Here is a 13,937-nt window from a genome sequence, read left to right on the forward strand (position 1 = left end):
AAATTCAGACAAGGGCAAAGCTGTTTGCTGGAAGAAAAGAGCAGCCTGAAACTTCAGTGCATGAGAGATGCAGGGGGAAAGAAACACACAAATGATCTCTTGAGATTCAAAAGGAAGGGTGTATACAGCCTGCTTGTGTATGGATGTATTTTCTATGTGTGGACATACTGTACATCAACCTACCGGTACTTCCTGTTTTGGTGGCCATTTTGTTTGTTTATAAACAAACTTTTTAAAACAGTTTTTAACCACTTTTAATGCGGCGGGGAGCGGCGAAATTGTCACAGAGGGTAATAGGAGATGTCCCCTAACGCACTGGTATGTTTACTTTTGTGCGATTTTAACAATACAGATTCTCTTTAAGGTGGGTACACACGTCAGATAAAAGTCTTTGGAAAATGAAAGATCACAGACCAATTTTACCCTCTTCCATATAGTATGAGAGCCATACCTACACAGTCTATTCTATGGAGCTTAACTCCCCATCAGTCAGACATTTTTGCAGGATGCTGTACACAAAGATGCTGTACACATTCAACAGATCAGTATCTGCAAAAGATCTTTTCCTGCAAAATGCATTCATAGTCTATGATATCTGCAGATCTCATACACACCTTGTTTAACGGACAATTATCTGCAGATCAGATCCACCAGGATGGATTTTCAGATCGGCAGATAATTGTCTGATCTGCAGAGGAATGTCCGTTAAACAAGGTGTGTATGAGATCTGCAGATATCATAGATTATCAATGCATTTTGCAGGAACGGATCTTTTGCAGGAACTGATCTTTTGCAGATAATGATCTGTTGCATGTGTACAGCATCTTTGTGTGCAGCATCTTGTAAAGATTTCTATCTGATGGGGAGTTCAGCTCCATAGAATAGACTGTGTGGAGTATGGCTCTCATACTACATGGAAGGGGGTAAAATTGGTCTGTGACCTTTCATTTTCCAAAGACTTTTATCTGATGTATGTACCCACCTTAACTGATGTTTGGCAGTATTTTAGGTCTCTCTCCTTTTTTCCTGTCATTTTCCGAAATGGGGAAAAGCTTTAGAATGGACAGCTGCATACTAAACTTATTCACATCATATGGATTTTTCACATTTAAAATTGGAGAGACTGGTTCCTTTTTTTGGATGCTGCATATGTCTTTGTATTATTATTATCATTATTATTGATTATAAAGCGCCGACATATTCCATGGTGCTGTACAAAGTAAGAAACAAACATAATAATACAGACAATGGTATACACCAATATACAAAAGAGTCTGGCTATTGTCACTATTTCATTTCAGGAGCTCTGGTTATTTGCAGTGACCAGAAGCATACTGGTAAGGTTAATTAGCCTCGCTACTCGCTACTGCTAGCCCTGCTGTCTGTATGCTCGGCTGTTGTGACTGTGATATTAGACTGTGAGCTCCCTGAGGAGCAGGGACAACACAAATGTCCAATATTTTCTGTAAAGCGCAGCAGAAAAGGTGTCGTAAATAAACAATATACAGTGGCTCAGTGTTGTACTGTGACATTTTGTCCAGCATAGTGTTTTAAAGAGAGATTGTTGTATCTAAAATTTTGCATAAATTAAATTATAATTTCCTACTTACATTTATAGTATCTGCTGTTTGTTGTCAGTGGCGTAGCAATAAGGGATGCAGAGGTTGCGACCGCACCGGGGCCCCTGGACTAGAGGGGCCCTCCTTCATGCATCTTATTAGCGGTTTATTGGTGCTCTGCTGGTAATGAACACCTCTATATGTGCACTGAATAATGGTTATCCTTAAAGTGGACCCAAATTAAAAATACAAGATTTCAAAAATAAAATCTATTTTCTAAATTATAATAATAAATAGCAGCCTTTTTTCACCTGCATGATGACAAGTATAAAATATTTTACATTTATTGGAGTAACCTCTCCCTTCCTTTCATATTGCCGGGAAAGAATCCGGCAAACTAGTGGAGTAGGTGGGGTCTGGCAAAGGAGGAATTGCTAATGGCTGCCACCTGTATAACCCTAGTTATGAAAAGAGAAGGGTGAAAAGCATGCACTGAAATGCTCATAGGCTTGAAGGAGTGTTTATTTATCTTTGTATGTATCAGAGTGGTGCAACTAAATGATTTGAATTAAAAAAATATGTTTGGTTTGGGTTCGCTTTAACAAACTGCTTTCTTACTCTGATTACACCTCTCTGACACTGCAGCTGTGATTAATAGGTTTTGGAGTGCCATATCAATGCAGTGCTTGGGGCCCCATGCAAAACTTGCACTGGGGCCCCAAGCTCTGTAGTTACAACCACTGTTTGTTGTATACCATAAATAAAGTTTGTTTACACAGCAACAGAGCGTGCCACTAGCCTGGAGACTAGCAATGAGTCTGTACAGCCTCGGCAATGCACTGTCCAACTCGGCTTCATGCTGGCCGAGGGCATTGTTCTCCCCACTCACCCCACATGCTCCTCAAGCTCCTCTCTGTCAGTCCTACTCCCTCCCCCCCCCCACAGCAACAGAAGGCGCCACTAGCCTGGAGACTAGCAATGTGTATGTACAGCCTCGGCCCTGCACTGTCCAACTCGGCTTCATGCTGGCCGAGGGCATTGTTCTCCCCACTCACCCCACATGCTGCTCAAGCTCCTCTCTGTCAGTCCTACTCCCTCCCCCCCCCCCCCCCCCCCACACACAGCAACAGAAGGCGCCACTAGCCTGGAGACCAGCAATGTGTATGTACAGCCTTGGCCCTGCACTATCACCCATTTCAATCCCTAAATGACACTATATCTCTAATGTGTATGGTAGACTTAAGAAAAGCAAAACACAAACACATGGAATATGCAAACATATACAAAAATGCAGAACCAAATTCACAAACGCCAGAAATGCTCACGGCAGAAAACTCATGATTTTCCGCAAAATCCGTCCCCTGAATAAATTAACACCGGAGAGGATAACTGCCAACCTGGATTTTACAAATCTACTCCACTGTCAAATGGACCCAAACACTCTAGTAAACCAGTACAACAACACAATATATGAAACACTTGACCGTATTGCCCCATGGTGCACCAAATCAGCAACCAAAAAGCAGAAAGCTAATTGGTTTGACAAAACCATCATGGATCTAAAAAAGAAAGGGCGCAGACTAGAAAGACAGTGGCGTAAATCAGGGTCTGAGGAGCACAGACCTGGATCCTGGCCCAACTGGATCCTTAATGCAGTGCCCAAAGCTGATCAGGCCAGCACTTCACAAAATCACTCAGTGCTCCTTGCAAAGTGGACGTTTCCCGGAAGAACTAAAGAAAGCAATCATAAAACCCCTCTTGAAGAAACCATCACTAGATCCTAAATCTGTAACCAACTACAGACCTGTGGCGAACTTACCGTTCCTATCAAAAGTTATCGAGAAAGCAGTCGCCAACCAGCTAGAAGCCAGGCTTACAGATAACAACATCTTTGATACTTTTCAGTCAGGATTCAGGAAAAGGCACAGCACTGAAACGGCATTAGTCCGAGTAATGAATGATCTACTTACTGCAAGGGACAAGGGTGATTGCTCAATTCGGATTCTTCTTGACTTGTCTGCAGCATTTGATACTGTGGATCATAAAATACTAATCCAGCGACTGAAGAATTACTGTGGCCTAAGGGGTACTGTTCTTAGCTGGTTTCAGACCTTCCTATCTGGCAGGACACAGCAAGTATGCCTGGGCACACACTACTCTAATCCAGTACCACTTCCCTATGAAGTTCCACAGGGTTCTGTACTATCACCATTACTCTTTGCAGTCTACATGCTCCCACTGGGCAAAATAATGCAGAACTATGGCCTAGATTACCATTGTTATGCAGATGACACACAACTGTATCTGTCCTTCAAGCCTGGCACCCAAGACCCATCAGCATCCACAAATGCGTGTCTAGTGGATTTACAAAATTGGATGAACACCAGCTGGCTGAGGCTGAACTCTGACAAAACAGAGGTGTTGGTGGTAGGTAGTCCACACATGATGGATAAAGTCCAAAACGCTCACCACTTCAAACTAGCAATTGGGGGAGATACTGTACAGTATAAAGACTCTGTGCGAAACCTTGGGGTGATCCTGGATGGAAATCTAAAACTCAAACAGCAGATATCAGCTGTCGTCAAGTCTTCCTTCTTCCATCTAAGAAATATAGCGAGAATCAAGCACCTTATCCCAGCTGAGGACCTACCTGTCCTGGTTCATGCATTTGTATCCTCCCTCCTAGACTACTGCAACACCCTGTTCATCGGATCTACAGAGAAGGTTCTGCGCCCCTTACAGCTAGTACAGAATGCTGCAGCGAGACTCCTAGCCAATGCCCCCCGCAGCTCACACATCACCCCAGTACTGCAAACTCTTCACTGGTTGCCAGTAAAATGTAGAATCAATTTTAAGACCTGCCTGCTGACATTCAAGGCTTTACACCACATGGGACCCAAATACATAGCGAATCTATTGGAACTTTATGCCCCTCCACGCACCCTCCGCTCTGCCAACAAGATGTAGCTGGTTATTCCCAGGCCAGGATACACTTAACATTTGGTGCTCGGGCCTTTTCCTATGTAGCCCCTACTCTATGGAACTCACTTCCACAATCAGTACGAGAGGCTCCTTCTTTGGACAGCTTTAAAAAAAGGCTAAAAACTCACCTCTTTTCCCGAGCCTTTGAGACTGCATAATGCCGGGTCACAGCGCTTTGAGTCCCCAGGGAGAAAAGCGCTAGATAAATATTATTGTTATTGTTGTTATTGTTATAAAAACACAATATTACAATCAAATACACAGTGATGTAGCGAAAGACCTCTGGGCCCCATGCAGAATTTACACCTGGGCTTCCCCCTTCCTTCCCCAGCAACTCAGCTCCTGATTTCCTCCATTTCAGCACGACATAGCTCACTCCCTCTCCTTTCTACAATGAGACACAACCCACAAATATTCAGGAGCTCAACAATTCACACTGAAAACACATCAGAACTTATATCACAACCCGTCTTGCCTTTGTGGTTGGCAGTAAGGATGAACTGGCAAATACCGAATTCAATTTCGGCCATGGGAAAACTAAACCTGCATGTTGATGGGCGGGGCCTCGGCAGAGTGTTAACTCACCTATGTTGTTACCTCTCTCTAATGCGCTGCATGCTGCTCTCCCTCTCCCCAACACTTCCACCTTCACAGCAAAACTTCCTGTTGTGAAAGTGGAAGTGTAGAGAAGTGTGCAGTGTATTGAGAGAAATGTGAGTTAACACTCTCTGCTAACGGCTTGTGTACATCAACACACAGGTTCAGTTTTGTCACAGCTATTAGTATTAGCTAACCATGTGTGCCCCCAGATATCATAATTATGTAATAATACTAACATTTGTATTGCGCTTTTCTCCTGTTGGACTCAAAGCGCTGCAGCTACTAAGGGCGTGCTCAAGGGGCTACCCTGCAGTGTTAGGAAGTTTTACCCAAGGACTTCTTACTGAATAGGTACTAACCCTAGCCAGGATTCAAACCCTGGTCTCCTATGTCAAAGGCAGAGCCCTTACCCAGTACACTATCCAGCCACTGTAGATATGTGTGCCCCTAAATATCAGAATTATGAACCTTTCACACTGTGCACATCGTGTTGAAAACAGTAAAACCATGCCCAGCTGCTGCTCGATCTCCCCCTACTCTCTTCATAGTGCAGGAAATAATATGTTTGTATTAGGAAATGTTCATGAACAATTGTTTCTTGGGGCCTGCTGTACAAAGGGAGCAGCACACGTTACACCAGGGGTCCCCAAACGTTTTGGGTCGAGGGCCTGGTCAACATACTTCAGACTGCTGGGGGGCGGGATTATACATAAAATGATGTACTTATGGGCCAGACTGTGAAGCATACCCAGGTGACAACCTTAAGTCCAATTGGACAGCAGTGTCACCTGATGTGGAATTTGATTGGAAACCAGCAAAATTACTGCTTTCTGGCTTCCATGTGGATGGGTGGTGCCAGCACTGCTATTCTATATGTGGTCCACCAATATTTAAAGATGTGACTGACTGCATCTATAAGTAATACACTTTGTGTGGGGGAGCGGTAAAAAAGCCTCAGGGGGCCGCATTCGGCCCGCAGGCCTTGGTTTGAGGACCACTGCGTTACACTATTAGTGCAAAGCATATTGCTATGGTACTGTGCATTACCAAAGCAACACGTGCATAACTCCAGTACCCTTGGCTGCTCCCCTTGCATTAGCACTGGAAAAATTGCCATGCACTGCTCACTGCAAATTAATAGGAACTTTGTGCATCTGGCCCTTGGTAACTAAAGTCCAAGGTGTGTACTAGACACATAACACAGCAGACTAAAGTTGGTGTGAATTCTCCCTCTTCTATGCACAGTGCTGAAATTACCAGCAACACAGAAGCTCTCATGCAGGCAAAAATAACCGAGCAGAGAGTAGCCATGGGAAAAAATCTAACAACGAAAACTTTGGTAAGCATATCTGTTACTCTGGGATGGAAATAATATTACTTTTTCTTTGCCGCCTGTCTTCAGTGAATGTTTCTATACACATCTATAAATGAACGAGATTTGGAACGATGTAAAGAATGTCAATATAAATGCTGCAGCAAATTTCTACATAAAGCACCAAGGATGCGATTATAGCATGGAATGTGGCAATGCACTTGGAAATGAATGCAGTCTAGTGATGTCAGTCACACCAATATGTGCAAATGGTGGAAAGCGATCCACAAGCCAAGTGCGAAATAAACATAGAGGTGAGATCCAAAAAAGAAAAGCTGAGAAAAAACTAGTAATACACTGGGGAAGAATACACAGAGCGCTCAGGCCTTCAGTCTTGCAGGCTGTCATAGCTAAACTATAAGGCAGTGGCTCCACCTACAGGTGTTTGTAAAAACAGAGACAAAAATTCTCCTAAGCAATGAGGTTGATTTAAAGGGAAGGTTCAGGGAGGGGATTAAAAAAATAAAATTAAATTTCCACCTACCTGGGGCTTCCTCCAGCCCGTGGCAGGCAGGAGGTGCCCTCGCCGCCGCTCCGCAGGCTCCCGGTGGTCTCTGGTGGCCGACCCGACCTGGCCAGGCCGGCTGCCAGGTCGGGCTCTTCTGCGCTCCATTTCCTGGCACTTCTGCGTCCCACGCCGGCGCGCTGACGTCATCGGACGTCCGCCGGGCTGTACTGCGCATGCGCAGAACTACTGCGCCTGCGCAGTACAGCCCGGCGGACGTCCGATGACGTCAGCGCGCCGGCGTGGGACGCAGAAGTGCCAGGAAATGGAGCGCAGAAGAGCCCGACCTGGCAGCCGGCCTGGCCAGGTCGGGTCGGGCACCGGAGACCACCGTGAGCCTGCGGAGCGGCGGCGAGGGCACCTCCTGCCTGCCACGGGCTGGAGGAAGCCCCAGGTAAGTGGAAATTTATTTTAATTTTTTTAATCCCCTCCCTGAACCTTCCCTTTAAAGCACACCTAAAGTGAGATAAATATCGGCCTGGTGTTGCGCTGATCCACCTTTTGCGCAATGTTCAATTTTTGATTTTATTTGATTAGCCGCACCCAGGCTATGCATATACATAGGTTAGGATTTAGTTAGTGTTAGGCCCCTCCCATGGAGGATCGACTTCTTCGCAGTGGGAGGGACGAGTACTTAATAGGTTGCATGCAAGCTGTTACAGGAAACTAACATCCTCCTCCAGTGGTAGACAGGTCATGTGTATGCTCGGTGTGTATTATATCCCACAAGTGGGGCTTGCACTCTTTTGCAGGTAGGCACTTGCCTGTTTTTAAGTAGTGCTGTTCATTTCCTTGCTATGTACTAATTTATTTCGTTTTTGGTCAGCTGCTCCCACTTAACAGCCATGCTTTTGGTGTATATGCAGAGCTTCTGTTTGGGTTCAAGGTGCGTTTGTAGTTCCTGGCGGGGCTCAGCGCACCTCTGATTAGAGGCCATTCAGAGGCGGCCTGGTGTTGCGCTGATCCACCTTTTGCGCTATTATTATTATTATTTAGTATTTATAAAGCACTGACTTCTTGCACAGCGGTGTAGAGAGCAAATATATATATATATATATATATATATATATATATATATATAATGATTGATAGTCTAGGGCCAATTTTTCAATTTTCAATTCAAATTTTCAGTGTAGTGTGTATATATATATATATATATATATATATATATATATATATATATATTTATATATATATATATGTTTTTGGGATGTGGGAGGAAACCAGAGTGCCTGGAGTAAACCCACCCAGACAGGTGGAGAACATACCAACTCCCTGAAGATGTTGCCCTGGAATACTAAGCAGGAATCCAGTGCTGAAAGGAGAGGGTGCTAACCACTACGTGCTGCCCATGGTGGCGTAGTGGTTAAAATGGAGGCTGACATACAGTATTTATTTTAAACAATGCTAATTGCCTGGCTGCCCTGCTGATCCTCTGCCTCTAATACTTTTAGCCATAGACCCATGGCAATCAGATCTGACTGAAGTCTGACTGGATTCACTGCATGCATGTTTCAGGTGTGTGATTCAGACATAACCGCAGCCAAATAGACCAGCAGGACAGGACTCTCAGGCAACTGGTATTGTTTAAAAGGAAATAAACATGGAATCCTTCATATCCCTCTCACTTCAGTTGTCCTTTACCAAAGGAGATGTGTAGGGCGGTCTATGAAACGAAACTGTGTTCACTTCAAATATCCAATCAGCTGAAGAGAATTAAATATTCTTCCAATCCCCTATCAGTTATTGGAGAATTGAAATGGAACCTAGCTTCTCTTCTCGCCATAAACTTTAGAATGTAGCACAAGGTGGCAGATTTATGAAGTTGCCAACACACTTTCACTGTAAATTTTCAGGTCAGGATATGTTTTGGAGCTCAACACATTTGTAAAGGTGCATACAAACGCATAAAAACCGTAGCCCGATTGTACATGCAATAAGGGCGACGGGGAAATAATGCAATAAGGGTGAAGGAGGGGGGCGGGGGCGTTATTGGAAAAAGCCAGCTATTGGACGCTGGCCAATACCAATAGTAGATATTGAAAATCTTACTAATATTATACTATCGTTCTACCTAACCTTTTCTCACAGCAACCTTCCCTCTATCTACTCTTAACAGTAGCCTAACGCTACTTACGCCTAACACTGGAAGCAGGAAATTTGAGAGCCTGCTACCGGCGGATGTTTGGGTGCCGAGGGGCCCATTGAATTTATTGATAAGGTGTGGAAATTTTGGCACTGACCGACTCCCGATATTTATCAAGCAATGCAGGTACCCAAATTTCCCCTTTACCAATAAATTCAATGGGCCCTTGTGGGAGCGGCCAAAAATTGACGTTTATGGCATTTTTTTAAGAGGTGGTGAGATGGTTAAAGGGAAGGTCCGAGGTGAATAAAAATCAAAAACGTACTTACCTTGGGCTTCCTCCATCCCCTGGCAGCCGACCTTTGCCCTCGCCGCAGCTCCGGGGGATCCCAGTTCCCTACGCCAGGTCAGCATCTTACTGCGCTCCAGCGTGCAGCTCAGAGTCGCACTGTCGTCACCCGGTCTGTACAGTGCAGGTGCAGAACTACTGCGCCTGCGCAGAACAGTCCGGCTGCACTCAGTGCGACTATGTGAGCCGCACACTGCAGTGCAGGAGGCACTGTGTACCGGAGAGGACCTCGGGCCACCGGCGGGGAGCAGAGCTACGTCAAGGGCACATGACGGCTACAACTAGAGGAAGCCCGAGGTAAGTAGATTTTTGTTTTTTATACACCTCGGACCTTACCTTTACGGTTAGCCGTGGAGGAGGAAGGGTTAAAATTAGCCGTGGGTGCGGGTTTTGTGGCGACAGGGAAGGTTAGCCGTGGGGGGGTGAAGGGCCCGGTTCACACTTGCGGTGGCCCTCCGGAATCGCCGTGCCGGAGCCGCACCGCCTGCAGAACGGACGGAACGGACGCACGGCATAGCAATTAAAGCCTATGCGTCCGTTCACATGGGTCCGTTCTGCAGAACCGGAGCCGGACCGGATCCGGACTCCGGCCTCCGTTCCAACATGCGCTATTTTTTCATCCGGCCCCTCCGGCAGCCGTATCCGGGGCGGAGCCGGACTGCACCATCCGGCCAATACAAACAAATGGGAACCGGAGGCCGCACAACACACTGGCTGAGAAATCCGGATCTTCTACCCCACTTCCTATGCGGATTTTTGCGGCGATATTGGCTGGGGACACATGGGCAAGCATTTTGGAGTGGAGCAGCACGAGCTGGAGGTGTTGGCAGGATGTTGGCAGCATGTCGGAGGTGGAGGTGAGTGCTAAACAGCAGAGGGCCTGATTCCACAGGTCCCCCTTCTGCTGACCTCCCAGACCCCAACATTTTTTTTTTTTTTACGTATATTTTGCCAAACGGATCCGGATCGCATCCTGATTGCCACCTGATGCAACCTGACCGGATCCGGATCGGATCCGGATCAGAACCGTACGGTTCCGATCCGGATCCGGTCCGGATCCGGTCAGGTCATCCGGTCCGTTTGGCAAACAACCGCTAATGTGAACCGGGCCTTAAGGTTAGCCGTGGGGGGTGAAGGGTTACGGTTAGCCGTGGGGGGTGAAGGGTTACGGTTAGCCGTGGGGGATGAAGGGTTAAGGTTAGCCGTGGGTGCGGCTTTTGCAGCAGCAGGGATGGTTAAGTTTAGCCATCCAGGTAGGGCGGGTGGAGGAGGGTGGTTAAGTTTAGCCATCCAGGTAGGGCGGGTGGAGGAGGGTGGTTAAGGTTAGGCATTGGTAGAGTTTAGTGTGCAAATAGCCTTAGCTATAGCAAAATATCGATACTTAATACCGATATTTTATGATCGTTTTCTACACTTTCAGGGCTCATTCACACTAGAGGTGTTTTTCGCTTTTTTTAAAGAGAACCTGAACGGAAAATAAAAAGTAAGAATAACTATACACAGGTCATACTTACCTCCCGTGTAGTCTACTCCTCAATCTCTTTCTCCTCTCCTGCTTTCCATTTGTCCACTGTGATCAATGGATTTTTCCGTCCTCCATTTTAAAAATGGCCATTACTCCATAACAGCATTCTGGTCAGCACACTGTTAAACCGTTACATTTTTGAGGCGATTTTGCCTCAATGGAAGGTATAGGAAAACCGCAAACGCTGACAAAATTGCTTTGTGCAGCGATTGCTTTCGTGTTTTTAAGAATAAATATATTGTATTTATTATTTTCCGGATCAAACAGTTCACTTCCTGACTGACATCAGGAAGTGTAAAAAAGCAATCACTCTGCAAAACTGCTTAGAAAAGCGATTCACAAAAAAACAGCGTGCAGGTACCGTCGGAAATAAAAATTGCCTCAAAAATCGCCAAACGTGGACAGAAACGCAAACGGAACGCAATGTGAATTAGGCCTAATAGCTGATATTCTACTATTGGGTTTCCTGGGCATCCTCTTTTAAAGTAGGCCTAACACTAACCTCCCCTCTGCTCCAAACTACAGCTACCCGCATAGCCAAACCCCATGCCCCTGACTTACCGCCGCTATCTGTCCCTGCGCAAGCTGTCCTGTTGTTTCTGGCACCTAAATTGTTCACTGGGCACCGCAATAGCCGTAAGTCAACATGTTTTTATTGATTTATAAAGCGCCAACATATTCCGTGGTGCTGTAAGTTGTTTGCATATTGGCTGCTTTGCACATTGTCTAGAAGTGGCCAGACAATGGGTTCTGGCTGTAACATATTGCTAAAATCCAAAGAGAAAGTGCATTCAGGCCCCTACAGTGCTTGGGTACACACCTTTGGGCCCGTTCAGACTGTACGCGTTTCCAGCCGCGTTTTGGAAACGCATGCAGGAGGCCGACACGGAAGACATCAGACAGTGCATAGAGTGCACTGTCTGATGTTCACACTGCATGCATTACGGATCTGTGCGGTCCGGGAACGCATGCTGCATGCAGATTTTGTCACAACGCGTGGCTGTCCCATTCACTTTTCAGTGATGGGATCAGCCACGCAACGCACACAAACGCGGATGGTATGCGTTCGTACGCGTTGCGGTCTGCACGAGTTCTGCACACATGGCCATCCGCATTTGTGATCTGAATTGGCATTTAAGAGACTTCACCCCAATAAAAGGGTATGGAATTGACAGCTTTGAGTGAGATGACTGCTATATTGAAATTCAGACAGCTGCAGTAACAACAGTTTGCCACTAGGTTGCGCTCTGGTTAAGGTTTTACACAGCGTGAAGGACCAGCAGAGAAGCTTCGTCATCGTTTGTGAGACAGGAAGGTCGCTGTCTGTGCTGCGAGCGTAGAGAAGCTGAAGGTCCGTACACGCTGCGTGTCACAGAGAGGGGGGCTGGCTGCACACGCTGTACTGTATCGGTAATCACACCTGGTCACGGCGACCTTGTACTCGTAGCGAGTATCCGCATGCGGGGCTGCAATATCTGACATTACACTGGCCCATGGCGTCAGCATGTGCTGCCCCTGTGTACGTCTCCGTGACGTCAAACTCTGCGTCGCTGCAAAGGTGTTAATTACAGTAGCGACAAGTGAAGAAGTGAATTTGTATGCTAATTGCTACAAAGTAACGCGACTTTAACTCTGAAGCATTATGGAATGGGGTTTTTCAAGTACCGAGTCTGTGTGCAATTCTGTATACTGTAGCAAAAGTGTACTGTGCAGATATTCAGAACTTGGTGTAATTCAGAAAAAGTCTAGTTTAGGCAACCTCACAGGGAACAGTTGTCCAATCTCAGCACCCTCTACAGCACAAAGGGGTGAGATAGGTCGAATAGTGTGGGCATAGTTTACTCTAACTTATCTGAAACATAACAGTTCAAGAAAGTGCTGTCTACCAATCACGTTAGCAGAATTTCCCTATGAGATTTCCTGCTGGGTACACATATTGCAATTTCCCTACCTGATAGGCGGGAATCAGGCAATAATTTCCAACATGTCCGATCAATACAGTAATCGATTTCACACCCTTGTTATTGGAAAATTGGGTGCACTTTGGACATGTACACATAATTCAACTTCCCATCCGATCACCCGTCGATCGGGTGGAAAATTGCATCGTGTGTATCTAGCATTAACTGGAGTCTGGACTGATTTTCAAACCTTAGAAATGTCGATTATATTTAATCAGGTTTTAGCATATATATTTTTGTTTGCGTTCTTAAGCTACAAAAGCACTCCTAAAGCACACCTGAAGCTTGACAGAAAAGATGACTTACTTTCCTGGGGCGTCTATAGCAGGATATCTTTAAAGGAAACTGAGTTGAGAAGAAAATGGATGCTGCCCCATGTATGTATTTGCTTTTAAACAATACCAGCTGTCTGATAGCCCTGCTGATCTATTTGGTTTCAGTAGTGTTTGAATAACACCAGAAACAAGCATACCTATGAAATAGCTGCCGGGAGATTTGGGCGCAGGATACAGGTGGCTATACACTGATAGATTTGCAGCAGATTCGACCATCAAATAGATTTCTGTCAGATGCCTGTCAGGTCGAATCTGATAAGAATGTATCTGATGTGTGCTACACAATAGGAACAGATTTCCAATCTATTGGAAATCTATTGAAAATCAGTCTAAATGCATTATTGCACCATTAGATTCAATGCAATTCTATGGGCCATCGATCTGCTGCCAGCAGATAGATTTTCCATCCTGTCAGATCAAATAGTTCAAAATCGGCCGAAAATCGATCGGCTGATAGTGCATCAATTTGCGGCTGATTGATCAAATCGATCGACCCGTGTATGGGTCCCTTAAAACCGATATACAGCTTACCCTGCTCCTGCTCAAGTCCTGGCAGTGCTAATTACTATACCCCTCCAGGCCCCTGTGGATGGTGGAGAACGATGTAATTCGGCTTCCAGCTATTGCTGGCGGCTGAATTACAGTGTTTTAAAAGTAATTTGA

General features: G+C 45.6%; 1 protein-coding gene across 6 annotated transcripts in view; it reads left to right on the forward strand.

Annotated features, from left to right (window-relative positions):
• The window catches only part of LYRM9 (LYR motif containing 9), a 251,078-nt gene that overhangs the window by 220,383 nt on the left and 16,758 nt on the right, over positions 1–13,937 (forward strand). Inside the window, exon 1 of one of the 6 annotated variants that reach the window (XM_068270248.1) lies at positions 12,248–12,329. The exons of 2 other annotated variants lie outside the window; for them this stretch is intronic. Coding sequence is in view for 1 of the 4 variants with exons in the window: in XM_068270247.1 (XP_068126348.1) it covers positions 12,472–12,536 (65 nt within the window). In the remaining 3 variants the exon portion in view is untranslated. 3 more of the 6 variants (XM_068270252.1, XM_068270247.1, XM_068270251.1) reach the window with 3 other exon arrangements.

Source organism: Hyperolius riggenbachi, chromosome 2, assembly GCF_040937935.1.
Source record: "Hyperolius riggenbachi isolate aHypRig1 chromosome 2, aHypRig1.pri, whole genome shotgun sequence".
In the NCBI taxonomy this organism is placed as follows: Eukaryota; Metazoa; Chordata; class Amphibia; order Anura; family Hyperoliidae; genus Hyperolius; species Hyperolius riggenbachi.